Source organism: Corvus kubaryi, unplaced genomic scaffold (genome assembly GCF_017639235.1).
Source record: "Corvus kubaryi isolate FWS band 111438036 unplaced genomic scaffold, C.kubaryi_AGA036_p1.0 137, whole genome shotgun sequence".
In the NCBI taxonomy this organism is placed as follows: Eukaryota; Metazoa; Chordata; class Aves; order Passeriformes; family Corvidae; genus Corvus; species Corvus kubaryi.
The window spans coordinates 12,760,518-12,780,530 of NW_024580671.1; the positions used below are offsets into that span (position 1 = coordinate 12,760,518).

Consider the following 20,013-nt stretch of genomic DNA (forward strand, 5'->3'; position numbering starts at 1 on the left):
AACGAGAAGGAAAAGGAGTTCCCCGAGGAAAAGACGGCTAGAAGAGACGGGAAATAGGAAAATGGAAAAGGACTGGGGGAGAGGAGACACAGAGAAGAACAGAGCGTTCCCCCCAGCAGGGCAGGGCGGGGCTGTCGGTGTCCAGGCGGGGCTGGGGGCTGTGCCGCGGCCGGGCCCGCTCTGACCGAGCTTGCGCGGCGCCCGGCGGGGCGCGGCTCTCAGGGCCACGGCCCCGGGCACGCGGTGAGCGGGCGCTCGGACGGGAGGAGCAGGACCCCGGACAGGGCCGCGGCGACCGCCTGGGCTGGGGCGGCACGGCGGGCACTGACGGCTGGATTGGATGCAGGCAGCCCAGGCAAGGACACGGGGCGCAGTGGCAAGGCAGCGGTCAGGGGCACAGGAATGCAGGACGGTGCGAGGGCGAACCGGCGAGGGCAGGAGAGCTAGAAGGCAGGCTGGGGCCAGGGCAAAGGAGGGAGGGAGCAAGCGGGAATAGCGAACAGTAGCAAGCCCCAGTGAGCAGCAGTGAGCCCTGACCCTCCCAAAGTCTGCCCGAGGACAGGGAACCACTGGCCCAGTCCAGCCTTCCTGTGCCGTCCATTGGTGGAGGCCTCTTCACGGCCTGATCGGAGCAGCCCCTCCGCAGTGTCTCCCGCTGCCTGCCTCGGGGGGTGTTGGCAGGCGAGGGCTCCGCGGAGACGAGGCTGCCCGCACTCCTGGCTGCCTCCTGCACGTGGCAGGTGTACGCTCCCACCCCCCTCTGACAGCCCTGACAACCGGAGCTGGCTAAATGGCTGAATTCAGGCTGAATTGGCTCCTCACACACGCCTTTGGTCTTCTGGCTGCGCTCCAGCTAATACAATTCAGATGAGAACTCTTCCAGGCCTTCACTCTGTGACCCTGGGGTCTGGAGTCATGATGGCCAGGCCTTCCATCCCAGCACATCGTGCTGGCACATATAGAGGCATTACAGAACTGTACACTACTAAACAAATATAGGCTCCTCTGGCTCACTAAACATGAACAAAAGTGAATTTATGTGTTCCATGTGTTCCCTGCTAAATAATAAGCAGTGAGCTCTTCCCAGTCTGTGTGAGTGGAAGTATGTTTATCTCACAGTAGGTAAGTGCAGAAATAAGCTATGGTGGACACATGTCTGGTCATGCAGTGGGACAGGCATTGGGCCCCAGGGAAGAGGGATCCATGAGCAGGCTAGCCTGGCATGTAATCCTGCTGGAAACCTTTCTTTACTCACAGCTGAAGGGCCTCCATGAGAGGTGGCAGCAGAAGTGGAAGCTACCCAGATGAAATGTTCTGTCAGGTTGGATCTGAGCTTGGCTGGTTCTGATGAATTGTTCAGGATGTAGCAAGTCATTGCAGCTGCTGCAGAAACTAGCCTCCTAAAATGAGGATGGAGATCAAAATATCAAAAGTTTAAATCCTTTTCTTTCTGGACCTGTATGTTTTCCAGATCTTAAACAGAGGTTTCAAAGCCATGCCTAATATGATGCTCCTAGAGCCCCTCAGTCTGAGCAGCTCTCACTGCCCAAGTCACAGGTGTCAAACCAGTGGAACATTTGAGAGCTTGAATCACTCACTCACATTTGGGCAGAACATGGCAGCAGCTGTGAGAAACCCCAGGCACTCAGTAGTCAGCTGAAAATGCAGTTCTCTACCCTTAGCAAAAGGCAGAGTGAAAAGAAACTGGATAAATTGCAACAGGATTTCTCGTATATATCAGAACAGAAAGGGATATAATAGCTCAATATTACTCAGCTATTATATTTAAAAACACATAAAACCATAGTGTTATACTCCATAATATCCAGCAGCGTCAATGTACTCCTTGGTGAATTCATCATTCCTTTGCCATGCTGCTTTGTTTGCTCAGCTTCATTCCATGTAGAGCATGGATAATATGTTCCTCCTAGCACACATGGACACTTTCAGAGCAGACACAGGCTTGTGGTGAAAATCTTCAGGTAGCCCCTGCCTTTGCTCAGGCAATGCTTGAAGCCAGGAATAATTGCCCTGACAGTGCAAGATGTTCCCAAAAGTATTCTGAAAATAATGGAGGGGGGAAAGGGCACCACTGAAATAATTTTTTTTAGGTGAAGAAGTGGAACAACAGAAGGCATAGAGTAAAAATCCAGAGGATGTTTTTCTCTGTTCCTGACATCATTCAAATAGAAAAAAAGACAAAAAGAAAATCGTGTGTCAAGTTCTTTGAAATAGTATGAGTAATACCTTACACCCTTCCCAAAGCCTAGACTCAGACGGTAAGCCTTTAAGTAGCAGACTGAAGTGTATTAAAGAAGCTAGCTAGTGACCATAAGCCCCTTCTAGGGGGTTTGAATAATTTTTGGAGATGTTTTTCTCTCCCTCTATTGAGATTATACAGACACTGAGGTAAATTACCTCCATTCTTAGTCATTATAGTGAATTACCTTTTGTTAAGTGTTAAGAACCTCCAGTTTTCCTTTTTACTTAAAAATATTGGGCAGCAATAAATGCACTCTGCAGTGGCAGGAGTCATTGCAACAGGGAGAGATAGTAGTGTCACAAAGGAAATACCCTCTGCTGTCTGTAGTCACACTTAATATTATAAGCACAGTAAGTCAAAAAGTACAGTAGAAAAGCAGTTAATATATAGTAAATTACAGTCATGACTCTGAAACTTGTGTTTGTTATTAGGAATCCTATTTCATAAAATTAATCACGAGTTCTATTTAGTATTCTTTTTTAGCTCTTCCTCTAAGTTCGCTGTAGTCAATTGCAAGTGCAGCTTTTCATACTTGCCCTGTGAAGCTCATTATTGCCAGACAGACTGAAATAAACTTGGGGATAAGAAGAAACTGGGTTTTTTTGGAAAGGAAACACAGGATGTTGCAACCTTTTTCAGAACATGCCAGTTATTCTTCTACACAGAACTTAATACATTTACCAACTATCCTCAGTTTCATTTTGCAAAATTTGTGAATATCAATATTTTAAAAGAGCACTCAGAGCTCTCTTGTGCATAGTTATGTATTGACAGTGTATGTGTGAAGACAAAAAGACTACTTAAGCCAGAACCTGCCCACTTTCGTCAGCAGATCTCAAGAAGTCAATGGACTATTGAATTCCTCAGTAAGTCCTTCTTTTAACTTGTTTCTGGCACATGGAGTGTTGTTTGCCTAATGTCTGGCCGTGTCTCACCTAATTGCATTCCTGCCATCAGTATCTTTGAGAGCATCTTTAATATCTTTGTGTCCGTGTGTGTGGCGCTAAGCAATTGCATAGACTCATCAGAACACTTGTTGTAAGGGACTTGTGGAGAGCAGCTGGTCCAGTCTCCTCCACAAGGAGTGGCTGACATGAGCACCAGCTCACTTCAGGCATGACTTTGCCTTGTAAAGTCTCAAAAACCTTCAAGGACAGTGACTCTGCAGCCTCTACTCCCTCACCAACCTGTTCCCGATTTGCACTACCGTTCTCCTCATATCCAGTCTGAACCTCCCACACTCTGGTGGCTCCTGCCCCATCTCTGGGCTGCCTGGCCCAACTGAGAAGGGCCTGCCTCTGTAATCTTTGTAACTACACTTTAAGTAGTTGTAGCTTGCTCTCGTGCCTCCTTTTATCTTCCCCCAGCTTAAACAAACATCCCTTTCCCAAACTTTCCAATTTTGAAAAATTCAAAAGTTTCTGTCTAGCTGAAATCATGCAGCACCTTGAATTTGCAGGATCTGAGTGAGAATTCAGGTTGCTTGAGATGGCAGGAGGTATCACTGCCCCTTTTAAACTCCAAAAAATTGTGAAAAAGCCCTAATCTTTAATGTGTACTTCTAAGGGTAAAACATAGCAAGAGTCAAATAATACTGAAAATATTCTTGCAAAAAGCTTCCTAACCCTTTTAAGGTGGGGATTTGGGCCTGTGTATACGTAGATCTGTAGGGTTAGGTGCTTTGAATGCAGCTGGTTTACCATCACCAGGATTACTTTGACTTGTAGTGTATTAGTGTGTAGCAGACAGCCACAACAAAATTGCAAAATACACTTTGCTTTGCCCTGCACACTGTCTCAGTGACAGTGAAAATGAATACAGAGTGAAAACTAAACTCAGAGCTACAAGAAAATCTCCTTCAACTTCAGAAGATAGTATTTGAGCAAGAAGAAAACACAGATAAAGGCTCTTGTGTCAAGAGGAAAGTAGCATGAGTCAGAGAGCAGCAATTACTACAAAACAGGAAAATGTTAAGGAAGCATTGAACACAACCTCAGGTTCCATAAAAACAAAGCCAAAATACAGAAAAAAATATGCTTAGTATTTTGGTAAAAAAATCTCCAGCATGTTCAGTACAGTCTTGTTTCATGCTGTAAAGCCTTTTTGTCAACCTAGGCTCCAGGCACAGCAATGTAAGCAGCCACAAGGACAGCAGCACAGCCCTGACCTGCCTTGCCCAAGCCCATATCCTGGAGGCTGACCACCAGCTGCATAGGGGCAGAGGCAGGCAGCAGAACATGCTGGACTTCCCCCAACAGTACCCCAGTGATACCCATGTTTGGGGGATCTCAAGTACCAAGCTCTGGGCCAGCATCTCCAGTTCACACAACCCGATGAGCTCTTGATTGCTCTTTGCCTCAGACAAGGGCTCTGAGCAATGGCTGAGGGTTTTGCTCCCTAAAGAGCATTATAGTGTTCAGAAAATGGAACCTGTTGGTGTGGCAAATGTGGGAGGTTGTGCTTGGGGGGCAAAGGACCACTGAGCCTTTTCTAATGGCACTGCCACCACTTCCAGCTCTAGGCTCTGCCAAAAACCTGTGCTCTGGAAACACCCTTCTAGCTGAAGAAGACTCTGGAAGCACACACTTGACAGCCACAGTAGATTGTTCCTGCTTTCTCTGTTCAGGAAATGTGGCCTCAGTCCTCAGATCTGCCATGCCTGGAAATTTCTGCTGTAAGTGATGGCAGGTATTACTGCAACAGGAGTTTTTTCTGTGAGACATAAGGTAGCCAAAAAGCATGAGAAGAGAAAAATATAACATCTACCAAGTATCACAGTTCTAGCTGCAGTTAATTTGGCTTCCTCAGAGAATGGGTAAACAGGGTTCTGGGCAGGGAAAACAGTCCCTGGTGAGCTTCAGAGTGCTCCATAGGCACTGAGGTGTCTAACAGAGCTTATAGTATGATCCCAAAAATTAACAGCTTTATTTAGTAGCATTTGGAGGAAAAGTAGCCAAGAGTACACTTGGCTCTTTGAATGTAAGTGGAGCTACTGTGTCTGCATGACTCTGTGGCAGAGACATGTCACACAGAAAGCTAGTTCCAGCTACAAGAGGCAAGGGTGTGATGGATATCACAAGGTTGTGCTTTCTTTTGTTCACTGTTTCCAGCTTTTTAATCAAGAATTTAATCCTGTTCTTTGTCAGAAAACAAAAAGAAAATGTATTTTTTTTCTTTGAACTCTTGCATGACCTCAAGCAATACTAGCAAATACAAAGTTTTCTTTGCAAATAGTGAAATCGAACACAGTCAAGCCGAAGACAAAACAGAAAGGGCTCTGCAATCCTTGAGTTACTGTGTGCCTCCATTCAGTGTGAAGATTGGACACTGACATTTGTGCTCTGCTGAAAGACGTCTTTCCTGCTGGAGATTAAGCAGTGCTTTTCTAGTTAGGGATAGGCAGAAAGAACTGGCAGAGTAAAAAAAAACTGTGTTAAAAACTCTGTTAGCTGGCTCTTCTCTGCAGAAAAAATTGCCTACAGGCATGTGAATGGTTCCTGCCAGCCCCACCTGCCCATACACCTTGCCTGGCATCTTTGAGGCATCAGGTGCTAGGACAGGGGCACTGCTGAGCACCATCAACCCTGATGACTGCATCCCCCCGTGCACTGAGGAAAGATCCACACAACTACCATGATGTGGCTACAGAGAAAATTGTGCCACACTGCTTAGACTCGGTGGGAATCAGAGATAGACATAGATACTTGTGGTATTTGAAAAGGAAATTAACTCTAACCTTGATTATTATTTATTTAATCAGGTTCAAAAAATGCATCAGAAGTAATTTGCACAGCTGTTGCTGATTTGTTAGTACATCTGTCCCCAAATCTCCCTGCTGTTTTCTTTATGGTTTGCAATCTTATTTTCCTTTGTTTAAAGAAATGTTTTTCTCTCCCCTATTGTTACATGAAACAGCCACATGAACAACAGTGCAACAAGGAGGCTGCCCATACCCGCAGCCCTGTCAAGGGTGCAAAGCAAACAGGATCAAGAAGAGCAGAGCTGCCTCCCTTAGCTCCCTCTTCAGCTCTGCTCCCTCACCCTAGCAATGGCATAGGACAATTTGGTGCCATACTTGTGCTGAGACCTGCCTTAACACATTAAGGTCAGCTATTCTTTGTCATATGCCTTAGAGGGAAGGCCTGTTTCCCTCATCAGACCAGCTGATGAAATGGAAGACACAGCGTGCTTTCAGACTCAAAGTCCATTCTACCAGACTAGGCCCAAAAATTTGTTCATTTTTCCAGCTATGTGCTAGGTTTAAATCAAGATAGGACCTCTGGCTCCAAACCTTGCACCTCTTAATCTTTGGATTGCACTACTTTTGGCATCGTATGGCATGACTGGCTTTACAATCAGTCGCCTTTTCAAGGGAATGCAGAACTGAGGGAGACAGAGCTTATTTTTGTTAAACTATTTGTCTGAGTCTATATTGGAACTCAGACTTCTTTGGAGGGGGGAACTCTGAAACCAGCACACCACAGCCAGTGCTGGAAGCAAGCAAGCAGAAGGCCTGGTCACAGTGGAGCAGGGTTGGGTTCCCACAGGTTGTCACCCAGCCTGAGCTAAAACAGTCTGAGTGCTCCACAGGAAATTCTAAGAATTAAAAATTACATCCCCTCACTTGCTCTCCTGCCTTCACAGTCAGGCCAGTCTGAGGGCTTTAATCACAAAGCCTACATGGGTGGGAGGGCTGGAGGGTTTAGTTGTGGGTTTTAATTATGGTCATTATGTAATTGGATAAAATGCTACAGTAAGTTCTGCAGTATTACAGGCACATCACAGGTAATGAAATACTTCTCCACAGGCCTATGTTGCCATTATATGAATAACATTTGTCACTGAACATATGCCTCCTCAGTTCCAATTACATTAAATATTTCAACTGGGAAACTAAGGCACAGATCAAACAGCCCATTTGAAACCACACACTTCGGACCAAGCCTGGACAGGCAGTGCAAGATGGAGCTCTGTAGTCACAGAGTTAAGAACAGTGTGGGAGCAAATAGATATTTCTCCCAGAACTTATTTTCCAGGCTCTTTACTATTGTGCTACTGCAAGTTTAATGCATGTACATTATTCAAAAATCCAGACTGTCAAATGAGAGTGTGATCAAGCCTGGGTGAAGCGTTCTGAGGATAAGCATTTTGTAATAGGGCTAAGCTCAGAGAGCAAATAGCTCCAGTAACTGAGATGTTTGCCCTCAGTGTGCTCCAATAAACTGATTTACCTTTCTTCTTTTTTTTCCCCTTTTTTTTAAAGAGCTGACGCAAGTTTGTCAAAGGGTGTTGTTGGGTGTAGCAGCTGTTGATTGGTTTATCCCATACACTCCCATTTGTCTTTAAATCACTGTTCAACTGCTCTAGGTTGCATATGAGTAAACTTTTTCTTACAGGTGCAATTCCTAAAAGATATCACCTGCAGTGAGGAAAGGAACCTGCTCAACTCAGAGGTAAACTTTCTTTGTTTATAAAATTTGATCAATGTAGTTTAGACACCAGCCACATCTTCAGAAATTGGAAACTATAAATTTAACTAATCTTTAAATATAAGTGCAATATGAAGGATGGGCTCCTTAAGATTTAGTGACATGGTAATTTGCACTGGCAGATATCTTTGGTATTTCTTCAGGAATGAAGTTTAGTCTTCTCTTTTGTACAGAAAATCAAAACCTAAGCAACCATAGAGGCAGCAAAAGTATTCAAAATTGTCTAGTCAATTAAGAAATGAATGATTGCTTTCCTTTGCAGCCCTCAGCTATCTTCTGAGAATTTTTTTCCAGGCTCTTAAGTTACTTGGCTAATATTTCTTTAAACAAACGAATTTGTGAAGGTGGGATTTACATTTTAATTGTTTATTTCACAGCTGCAACACTTACTTCATTTTGAAATAGCCACAGAGACAATAATGTTATAAAGTCACTTTCATGAAGACAAAGAATCTGGCAGAATCTGCTAAATCGGATACCATGGCAGAGATTACAAATACTGATATTGCAAAAATCAGGAAAGTGTTAGTCATATCTATGACCCGGCATTATTTGCCCAGTGGTTGTCCATTCGCCTAATGTTCTAACTGCAGACTGGACAGAAATCAATAACATTGTGAAATCAGATGCCAAAAATTTCATCATTTTCCGAATCATTGCTGAAAACCATTACTTAATAAATGATGTAGAACAGTACCCTGTACTTGAAGAGGAAAATTAGTTTTAAAGAGATAAATAACTGCCCTCTAATAATAGGTGAATTTCTTTTGCAATGAGTATTTCCAGTTTAGTACCATACTTTAAGAAAAATCTTTTCTGTTCAGCCAAATGCTGCAAGAGACAGCAAAAACATCACTGTATTGAAGCCAAGTTTGAGGAATACTGGAAATCTAAGAGATTTCTCTTGTATGTTTAGGCACCAGAATCATAACTGAAGCAGAAAGCGTTATATCCCAGAGAAGCTAAAGCTGATAAACTTCGGTGTTTCTCCTCCAGTATTAAAAGGCTGCGCTTCTGGCAGGACCCAGGCCTGCCCAACATTGGTTGCTGTGCTTTCATGCCATCCCTGCCCTGGTTCCTTGTTTTCCCCTGGGACCAGCAATCCAGCCAGCACAAACCCCTGAAGGGGTGCAACTGAGCACCGGATGCCAGTGCATTTCCCTTTATCTAAATATCTTGCAGGCTGAGTAACGACTCCAGAGGCACAGGGTCACCCCATGTCCCCCTCAGGTGAAGAAGTGACAGCTCTGCCTCTTCTGTGTTACTCATGGGGAGAACATGCTACCAGTGCCTGTACATCTTCCCAAACCCCTCAGTATCTGCAGTACTAGGAACCTGAAGATATGGATTGCCACCAGCTAAGGACCAGCTCTGTCAAGTTCTACTGAAGTTCAAAGGCACCATTGGTCATAATCAGTTATCAGTGTTTGCAGGATTCAAATCTAATAGCAGGCCTGTTTTATGGCTCTCATTCTCCCCACTTCTATGCCAGTGGCTTTCAGCTCATGGTTTGCAAACCTCTTGAGCTCTACCAGCCTCTCCCTAAAAAGTTACAACTGCAAGAAAGCAGATTCTCAACAGACTTAATTTTGCCACCTGAGGCTTTGTACTTTCACAAGAAGACTTTTAGGAATTCACAGATTAAAAACAATAAAATAGAATAGAAAATCACTTCTCTATTCGGTAATTCCACAGCCTCTTGAAATGATGCCCATAAATCAGATGACTTGTGTAAATGTTTGACAGGGCAACATCCAGATTATTCTTAGGCTGTAACATGTACTTTCAGTCAGTTTTTCCAAATTGTTTGCTGTGCTGCACAAGCTTTCATCCTCAGACCCTAACCTTTGTGCAGCTTAACTCCTGGCAACTTTTTTGCTTACTTTTCCTCCATTTCCCATCTCTTTGAAGATCTGTGTTTTTTGGACTGCCACTTCTGGAAAAGAAATTTCTCCAACAAGAGTTAGGCAGTGCACACAGGGGAGATTTTACTCTTTACCAGAACAGGGATAAGCACAGTTAGATTTGTTTGCCTGACTTTTACACCACAGATTGAAAATAAGCATCAAGAATTGGAAAAACTCTTTTTCTCAGACAGGGCAGAGTCTGCGTTTGAAGACAGTTCTGTGAATGAAACCACAGTTGTTAGGGCTCTGTCAGGGGTGGAGGGGTGAGGAGGGAGTGTTACTGGTTTTTTATCTCATGGAGTTATTCGTATCCTGAGCGGGCAGAATCCCCCAGGCACTGGAATTTGATTGCCAGCAGCTCTGCCCTGATGCCTGAGTCACTCATCCCCTCACGAACACAAACACTCTGTGAGGCAGCAGAAAGAATTAAACCCAGCCACTCTCTCTGGTAGGAAATTTCCTAATGCACTGTGATATTGCTTCTCCTTTTCAGTTGTCTGGTCTGGGTGAATGCTTTTAGTAAGAAGCAATGAACTTGACATTAATTTCTGGCCTGGAGTCAGTTTTAATCTCCAGGGTTGGTATTTAAAGTTTATATTTGCATTTTAGACACCTGCACTCCAACATCTTGCCACTACAGATGCTTGTAAATGTTCTTAAGAAAAGCATATGATCAGTATCAGAGGATAGTGAAGGTCTGGTCATCAGCTGGACCTACACACCCATAAATGCAAACCCAGGAGAAAGGCTATTAAATAGTTGCAGATTTAGTGTTACAAAGAGCTAGACTTAGAAATTATTTGTTGCAGTGTTTTCTGATACTGTTATTATGGAGTGTTGAGCTGCATTTGGCATATGATATTCATGAAAATTGTCATGAATCTGGCCAGTGTGCCTGATTGCAGGGCAGCAGGTAAATGACCAGGAAACTCTAACTCTGGCCCCAAGCGTGCCGGCAGTGTGCTGTCTGATCTGTGCTCACTCCCTTCACTGGTGTCCCCTCAGCTGTGGAATGGAAATAGAGAATGCATCAAGGAATATCTTTGGGAAGGGAGAAGTATTGCAGAACTGCAGCATTTCTTACACAGTGTTTTCCTCTTGAATCTGGTAATAAACAAAGGAATTTATGTGTGTATCTTCAGATTAGTCTGTAGCACACAGCTGCTGAAATCCCAGAGGTGAAGTTCTCTTTGTAAATTTGGGTTATACAGTTTCATTTGGCCCATACAAGAAATAAAGAGTTAAGCATTTATTCCTATAATTTTTAAAAGGCAGGAATTTTTCTAATGGGGTAAAGATAATCGGTCTTATATCCATGTAGTTATCCTGTGTGAGACAGAGCTTCTAGTGATGGGTCAAGTAAGAATTAAACATCAGTGCACTGAAAAACAGAAACTGGCCTATCAGAATTGCACCTCCTAATTATCAAAACATGGTCATACAGATGCTCACCTCTGTCAGATCCCAGTGAAAGGGTCTACAAAATCTACAAAACATTTAAACCCGTGGCAGTGTTAATCTTAAAACAAACAGGAAAGCCAGCTATACTCCTTTTTTAACAGCAAGCATTTCTGCATCACCCTCCCTTAGAAATTCAAAAGCAGCAGTTCATGAAATTATTTTCTGCTGGCTTTGTATTTTTTCCAGATGCTGGACATCCGCTGTGCGTCTGTTGCCCTCTGCACTCTTTACCATCTGAAGGGAGACAGGAGGACCAAGTGCTGGCATATAAAGAGCATTCACACTGGTTTATCTAATTTGAAGAAAACTCTAATGAGTTCTTTGTGTTTTGTTTGCAGAACAGAGTGTTCTGGCAGTCCCTGCATGATACAGAGGATCTGCAAGCAGACGGCGCGGTGCTGTTTACCCTGAAGAAGCGAGTGTGTGTGCTGGAAAGCGCTGACCGTTCTAATGGATCGCATGGAGCTGCAAAAAGTCAACATCGAACCTGATGGCCAGAGCAACAGTGGGGAAAGCCTCGAAGACAGCTACGCAGATCCGGCTGATTCAGAAAAGGCTGCAATTAGGAGGTAAGCATTTACCTGTTTTGTTAAGGCTGGAGAGCAGTAATCAATAAACAAGCTTCACTAATGGCATCTGGGACATTTTCCCACAGCACTGACCCTCCCTGCTCTGTGCTCTGGAGGATGGTGTGCCCAGAACAGCAAGGCAGCCCAGGTCCCCCCTTGTCTGCCACCACCTGGACTGACATCTGCGGGCTCGCAACACAGAGAACCCCTTGGCAATTTCCAGCTACTCCAGTCGGATAGTACATGTGTAAATTAATACACTCTCAGAGCAGTTCAGCCTGAGCACACTGAGGGAGAACGCTTTCCAGGGCAAGGTATGGAGGGCAGCAGGGAGAGCCCACCATAGCGCTAGGACCTGCATGGCTGGAAAAAGTCATCTCAAAACGAGCCATCAGTCTCTAGCTCTCGGCTCACTGCACCCCTCAGCACCTCAACGCGGCAGTGGCAAGGCCCTTTGTTCCCCAGATGTGAAGCATGTGCTCAGCTTTAGCGTGTTGCTGGCAGTACATAATTCTGTTTTTCAACATCTGCAGTCAAATGTAACTTGAAGATTACTGGGTCTAAAACTTAATTCCAAATCAAAGCAAAGATCTACTAAACATGCCAAAAGAGAGTTTCCACTGATGACAAAAGGCACTACTCAAATAAAATGTCTGTCATAAGCTCTAATATTTTCTTACTTTTCTTTGTGTTCAGTCCCCTTGCTAGTGATGATGCAGAAAGTCAAAAGTTCCTTACAAATGGATATCTGGATAAAAAGAAATTGGAAGACTATAATGAAGAATATGTAAGTTTTATTCATTTTTAATGAACGAATGAATGATTACAAAGTATATCTTATTGACCTGAATTTTTTCTGAAAGATTCAGTAAGCAAAATTACTTTGGAGCTCAGCCAGCGTAATTTTTGCTTTCAAAGAATTAACACATTTTCTAACAGTTACTGCAGCAAACCGTTTCTGTTGTCGTAATTACAAGTAAAACCGAGTCTTTCCTTCACAAGTAATCAGAAAAATTCCTCAGATTATACTTGAGCTTCAGTAACATCTCCATGTAATTTCAGCTGAGATGTGCAGACAGGGTGGGTTAGCATCCATTTTCCTGACAGGACGTTTGGCTCAGAAGGACTTTGTTGTTCCTATGGCCAGGTAGATCTGTGCCTTAGTGCATGCACGCTTGTATTTCTAGTTTCCAGCATCTGTGTAAATGAACCGACCTCCAGCTGCATAGCTTTAAAGAAAGGACATTACTGTTTCAGCTTTATGATGCTGAACATTACATGGTCAGCACACCTTCAACTCCCTAGACAACTCCTCATGCAAGTGGAAGCACAGCACCAGTTCCTGGGGGGTGCATGTGCACGTGCATCCCCTGCTCAGGATTTAATGTTAATTTTTAGTGAACTCGATGAAATAAAAAGCATTATTTTATCAGTTGAATAACAGATTTTATTAATGAATGATCATATAAAATCAAAAATATTATTTGTGATTGTAAGTTAAGATTAAGAGCCATGTTCCCTTCTTTTGCAGTTAGTGTCAGTTGTAACTCACTCAGACACCATCCCCTCTCTCCTGGTTTTGTCCTCTTCCATTCTTCTGCTTCCAATCCTAGGCACACAACGCTCCTTTCTTTCCTCCCCCAGACACACTTTTTGTTTCCCAAAGGAAAAAGCACATCCTACTTGGAGAAATATTCAATAATCTGTTGTATAAATCTTTTAGAAACTCTGAATATTTAAAAATCAATAATTGGAAAGTCTATTTGATAACAGCATGTATTTCCATAGAGGCTAGCCAACACAGCCAGTGTAACTGTGTCACCTTAGTTGCCTGTCAGGAATGTGGGCCTCCTCCTGACTGAGACAATGAAAGACTGGGAAGAGGCAAACGCTACCAGCACAACTATCTTGGGGGTAAAGAGACTCCTCATCATGGCTAGTGCCTCTGGGCTTGGGAGCCTTGAGAAAGCTCCACCTCTAGGGATCAAGGGGAAAACCAGCAGTGAGGATAATTAGCCAGTCATGCTTAGTAAAATGCAAGTGAACTGCCATTTTCTGTTCTTGCACCCAACAGCACAGGGGTAGAACTTCCTTTGGAATGTCCTCGTTCAACCTCAGCAATGCCATTATGGGCAGCGGCATCTTAGGGCTCTCCTATGCCATGGCCAACACAGGAATTATCCTTTTCATGTAAGTACATAGAAGGAGAAGCAAATAGTTTATAAGCAGGGGCCTGGAGCTGAAGTTTTTATGATTAGAGAGGTATGTTAAGCTTGGTTTGTTGGCTGAAGGTTCTCATAAGATCCTCTGTAATGAAAACATTTCAGCTTCACCACAAGGAACCATCCACTGCTGAAAACCCTTCTATTTATTTAATGTTTTAGACCTCCTTTGTATTAGGAACACAATTGTGAATTGATACTGTGCAATCAAAAAACAGAAGGAAAGAACAGTATACTACTGGTCCTAAAATATCAAGAGCAATCTTGCCAGTTCAGTATGGGAATCCAACAAGGGAATTAAATTACCCATAAATATATTTACATCATTCCAACTATCTAATCACTGTGTAGAAATGGAGGAAGAATATTCGATATAATCTGAAATGGCAGCATGCTTTGAGTGCAAAGGGGTTCACAGATTTAATGTTGCTGCTTCAAGTCTGTTTGTACTCAATGTGCCCAAATGACAGCACTGGTCTGTGACTGACAAGCAGTATCTACACAGAACGAGTTTTGATAGTAACATACAGCCATGGGAAGTTTTTTAATTGGTGGCTAACATGTGGCTCCTTTTAATGAGACAAGCTATCAAAAATTAATCTTGGTTTTCTTTTTTTAATAACTGGTTTTAATTTTAGCTGAAGCCTTAATTTTAGCCTCCCATGAGACTGAAATAAAGCGTGATATTACGGTGTGGCAATAAGCCATTATTTGTCATAACTGAAATCTAGCATGTTTTTATACAGCTTCTTGCCTGTGGGGACTGTGTAACTATGACAGCAACAACATTCAAAATGTTACATGCAGCTTCTAGTTGCTAAGAAACATTTCCTGTTTTGCCCATGTAATTTCTAACTGAAAATTAATTGTAGATTGAAATGCTGTTCTGTATAAGTGCTTCATAATACCTGCACTCAACTGGTTTAGATATAGTATTTGCAGAGCAAAAAATGGAAGCCAGTTCTAAAATTGACTGCATCAGGGTCAGAAAAATGTAGGATTTTTTTTCCTCCAGCTTTCTCTGAGCAGTTGTGCTAACTAGTATGTCCATAAATGATCACTGTAAAGAAAACTGTGATACGTTAAGCCTTACTAACAGGAGAAAAATACCTTTATAATATGTTTCTTTTGAAACTGTTCATTCTGACTGGTTGCTGAAATTCTGGTACAAGCCTATGATATTAGCTCTTTCGGCAGTGCTAAAGCAGGGGGTAATGCTAAAGCAAAAAACAAAGGCATGCCCTCCCACAGCTCACTGTCTTTACTGTGCTATTTCCATATTTTCTGCATGAGAACATTCTCTGTTCTGGTAGAGGAAGGAGTTTTATTTAAAAGTATAAACTTGTGTGTAGATATTGTTACCCCCACAGCATTTATCCACTTGCTTGAAGTTCCTCTGTTTTCACAGATCATGATGTTAGCGTTAGTGGGATAGAAAAATACCATCTACTGAATGGAAACTACTGGACATGAATTCTAATTTAGATCATGCTGGCAGCATTGTCTGAATTTTTGTAATTACTGTTCTCATGTTGCCCGAGTGCTTTCATGCTGGAAGGTGTTCTACAGGGTGAAGGCAAATAGAGGGCTCCTAAAACTCAGAAGCTCCCCCAAAGTTCCCATTACATCCTTCCCACGGGGGAAGTTTACAGTGGCATGGAGCCTGCACCAGAGTAACGCTTCTGCTGCACAGCATGATTTAGCAAGTGCGACCAGGAGGACTTTGGTTTACCCCACCTCGTGTGTCAGGGCATGGAGACCATGTCTCTGAATAGCATCTGTATGGGTGCCCCTGAACAAGGAGGATGCCATCTCAGCAGGATGCACTGTCTTGATCCCCCCTTGCCATATGAGCCCACAGCAGGAGACAACCCTGCCCACATGAAGGTGGTAGCACTGTCTGTCTCTCTTGAAGAGGGACACTTTACAGGAAATCATGATGGTCTGGTGGTGGTCACCTGGCCCCAGGGCCTCTGTCTGGTCCTAGACTAACTCATTTAAGAACTTGGCTGTCAGTGTCTCCCATATCTGTACCAAGCCACATGTTCAGTGGAGTGGAAGGTGTGGGCACAGCCTCCTGTTAAGCCATGGAACAAAGTGCATCCATATTTTCTATCTCTGTCAATGTTATCATCGCATTCCCTTCCTCACCAGCACTCATGCAGGCTGATGACAAGGTGCTTATGGTGATAGGATACGCTGTCCACAGTGCTATGCCCTGAAAATGTCATACAAAGCTACATTTTTCACAAGCAGTTTACAAGAGACAGGTAGCTGAAATCACGTAGGATGCACCTGTTGTGTGGAAGGAACATGGCAGTAGTCAGAATTATTGAATTCAGGCACTGGTACCATCAAGCAGACTAAGGCTAGAAGACTCAGCTACCAGTGCTCCAAGAGCAGGTTTTCCAGTGTTGTGCCATGCTTTAGCATTATGCAAGATTTCTAATGTACTTACACAGCAGGCAGCTAACCTCCACTGCACAATGATACAGCAGAAGTCAAAAGCAGTGACCAGGTAGGAGGTAGCATTAAAGTTGTCCCAGTCACGATTGGTTTTGTGTTTCATTTTTGTGGATTTTTTTGAAAGCTCTGATTAAGAGAGAGATGAAAATGAGAAGTCAGAGAGCAGGTAAGAGTCCAAAGACCAGATTCTTTCATAGAAACCTGTTTACTTTAGTAGGATCTTATTAAGATACAAGATTCTGTCCGTGTAGAATAGCACAGAACTGGCACTTACTGGACTTAAGCCTTCAGGGGCTTTTAGAATGTATAAGGTGCAACTGTACTCACAAGTAAGCTACAGGTGACACTTAGCTCTGCATTTAGCACTAGGAGACCAAAGAACAAACTTGCTGAAGACTACTTACATGTTGAACTTCATGAGAATGAGTATGTGTATGTTCAAATCAACTGAGTGTCTCTGATGTCCTGCTTAGGATTCTGGTTTCTGCTTTGCCTTGCAGAGTTTTGCTGCTCAGCGTAGCAATATTGTCACTCTACTCGGTCCACCTTTTACTGAAGATATCAAAAGAAGGAGGTAGGATAATCAGGCTGTGATTGAAAGAGAGTCCCTACTGCACGCATGTATTTTACCTTGGAATGCAATTTATCAAGTATGTCCAATGTAGTGGCCCATGTCTCTATTTTGGTTTTGGTTTTGTTCGTTTTTTTTTTTCAGGATCATTAATATATGAAAAACTGGGAGCAAAGGCATTTGGCTGGCCTGGGAAGTGGGGTGTTTTCATTTCAGTCACAATGCAGAATATTGGAGGTAAGAGACAAAAGTTTTCTAGCTTCCAGTGCTCTTCCTACAGAACACAAGTGCTTTGTTTCTCTTCTCTGTCTGGCTAAACGGCATCAGAGATGCACCAGATACAGCATACACTGTATTTCAAAAAGGAAGGATATGAGGAATTCATCTCACTTTTTTTCAGCTACCTGACACTTCAGTGTTTGGTGAAAGACAGTTGCCTGGGATCTCTCCATGGCCAGTGAAGAGATGGCTAAAGTGGCCTGACTGACTGTTCTCAAGAAACTGGCCATTTCTCTTTATTGAGTTCAGCTAAGACTGTTCTTAGCATCTAGTTGAAGCATCTGCTTCAACTTTGAAATGATTAGTCTGACCTAAAAGGAACAGGGTTCTGACTTCTCCATAAAAGGCCCTTCAGTAGTTCGTTTTTCAGCTGAATTCTCTCCTTGAAATAACAGTTGGGTTGTGTTACTCCCAAGATGTGTGTTTAAAGTAATTATTGAATGTATTCACTCACAAAGATGCTTCCTGTGAAATATCTATCAAGTAACCTCCATCCTTTCAGAACAGGAGACTTACCAATATCAACAGTAGTGGTAGACAGTACATTCATTCAGCAAAGCTTTTTTTCCTTTACTGTCCCAGAAGAAGCCTTTTAGGAGGCCAAAGAACACCAGGTCTGAAACCACAGGGATGTGTATATTTTTTTATAGACTCCTTAAGGAGAGGTAATGGAAATTTAAATTAAATGTGCCATTAGTCAATTAAATTTGTGCAGGTTTTTTGGTAATTTCTCTATTGGAACTTACTATGTTTTGCAAATCTCCATCAACAGGTCATTACTGTCCTGTTACAGCAACTTTGCTACAAAAATAGAGGTAGTTCACGTCTCTCTACTGCAAAAAACTTTTTTATTTTGTTCATAAAATATGTTATTCTATGGTATTCCTTTCCTTCCTCAAGCCTGCATATCAAATTGGTTGAATTCAGAAATGAAGTATGCTTCCCTATTAAGGAGGAATAGCTGTTCCTCTAGTCCTTGTCTAGATTGATCCATAGGTCTCCAGAGACCTCCCTGTGACAAATGTAAAACAAATGAAAAAAGCATTACTTCCCGCCGTACATTTTAAATGAGATGTGTAGAAGTCCACTCTTACTTCAGGAATCTTGACAACTAGTTGATTGCTTTATATATATAGAAGATACTGGAAGAAAGAAGTTGAAAGTATGAAGGATAAGGTAGCTGAAGAGATCTAGAGGAGGAAACAACTAAAGTTACTAAAGAATGAGGATGGACAGCGTCCATTGGAAAAAAGACATAACAAAAAAGGAAAAAGAAGTTCAGAGGGATTTAAGTATGCTATAAATTCAGTAGTAACTGTATTGTATTCTAATACAGAATGCTAGATGTCATTCAGACCATGTTCATAACAATATAAAGGATTTGTTTATTGTCACACTGCTATTTAAACAAAACTCATTTCTCTACTTTAGCAAAAACTTTTCTCTTTTTTTTGGAACTAAAGTTTTCTCTGAAGGTGTTTGTTTTGTTTGGGTTTTTTTCCAGCAATGTCGAGCTACCTCTTTATTATTAAATACGAACTTCCTGAAGTCATCAAAGCATTTATGAAACTTGAGGAGAATTCTGGGTAGGTGCCTTTTCCCAGCCTGAACCTCAGAGGAAAATTTTTCACTTCAGTGTCAATGATGATTGTTTTTATTTTTATTCTTCCTCTTTAGAGAATGGTACCTTAATGGGAATTACCTCGTCATACTTGTAACAGTTGTGATTATTCTTCCCCTCTCCCTTCTAAAAAGTTTAGGTAAGCTTAATACCTTGCTTAAGCTTATTTCTTATTCCTGTTATGACTGTGAATTTATATGTAACTGAACTGTTCTGTTCTGTTTGTTTTTCTTGCTGCACAGGTTATCTTGGTTATACAAGTGGGTTTTCGCTGACCTGTATGGTTTTCTTTGTCGGTGTGGTAGGTGACTGTTTGGGTATTGTCTCCAGGCAAATACAGACTCTGTAAACCTTAAACACTGTTATTCTTACCATGACAATTTAATGGGGGTATTAGAATAGCACCTCCAAGTGAATCAAATCAACAACCTATTGCTTAATGAAGTCAGAATAAAAAAATCAGTTTAAAAAACTCTTGAGAATAAAAAAATAGAGCAGAGACAGAGTAACAGCAAATATTTGCAGGAGAAACAGAAGTCGTAGCACTTGGTTTCCTGCTTCCTGTCTTTCTGAGTGTCTGTTTATACTTCTGTTGGAATACCACAGATGTGTAATCTCCTACAGTGCTACTCTTCTGATAACATTGTCTACTCTTTTGTAGGTAATCTTCAAGAAATCCCAAATACCCTGTCCTCTTCCCATCATGGACCAGGGGATTGAAAACTGGACCACCACCAATAGCACAGGGCCAATGTACCAGGTCATGTTATCAAATGAGTCACTCGGTTCTGGTGTGAATTTCATGATGGACAACACAGCCGGGCACTTTCCGAGCCTTGAGGAGCCAAAAGATGCCTCCCCAAAAAGCGGAGTAGAATACGAAGCACACAGTGACAACAGTGACAAGTGCCAGCCAAAATACTTTGTGTTCAACTCACGGGTAAGGGAGATTCTGTAGAATTTGTCTTTCACCACTTGTACCACAGCTACACTGCTGCCTGCCAAAAGTCAGAGGTACAGCCGTGACCATTCTTACTAATGGGAGCTTTATTTTACAGACTGCCTATGCAATACCCATCCTGGCATTTGCATTCGTATGCCACCCTGAGGTGCTACCAATATACAGTGAACTGAAAGAGTAAGGTTCTTAAATTTTGTCCAATAC

At 42.6% G+C, this 20,013-nt stretch overlaps 1 protein-coding gene across 3 annotated transcripts in view; it reads left to right on the top strand.

The window, feature by feature from the left end:
* Positions 1 to 336: 336 nt before the first annotated feature.
* SLC38A4 (solute carrier family 38 member 4) overlaps positions 337 to 20,013 on the top strand; it is a 28,341-nt gene continuing 8,664 nt past the window's right edge. Inside the window, exons 1-12 of one of the 3 annotated variants that reach the window (XM_042017904.1) lie at positions 337 to 355; positions 7,660 to 7,716; positions 11,459 to 11,689; positions 12,386 to 12,476; positions 13,764 to 13,879; positions 16,878 to 16,951; positions 17,093 to 17,185; positions 18,732 to 18,813; positions 18,905 to 18,987; positions 19,091 to 19,149; positions 19,510 to 19,788; positions 19,907 to 19,986. In XM_042017904.1, the coding sequence (XP_041873838.1) occupies positions 11,571 to 11,689; positions 12,386 to 12,476; positions 13,764 to 13,879; positions 16,878 to 16,951; positions 17,093 to 17,185; positions 18,732 to 18,813; positions 18,905 to 18,987; positions 19,091 to 19,149; positions 19,510 to 19,788; positions 19,907 to 19,986 (1,076 nt within the window). In that variant the 5' untranslated portion in view covers positions 337 to 355; positions 7,660 to 7,716; positions 11,459 to 11,570. Of the gene's footprint in view, positions 356 to 7,615; positions 7,717 to 11,458; positions 11,690 to 11,775; positions 12,004 to 12,385; positions 12,477 to 13,763; positions 13,880 to 16,877; positions 16,952 to 17,092; positions 17,186 to 18,731; positions 18,814 to 18,904; positions 18,988 to 19,090; positions 19,150 to 19,509; positions 19,789 to 19,906; positions 19,987 to 20,013 lie in introns of those variants that run through there. The other 2 variants (XM_042017905.1, XM_042017906.1) reach the window with 2 other exon arrangements.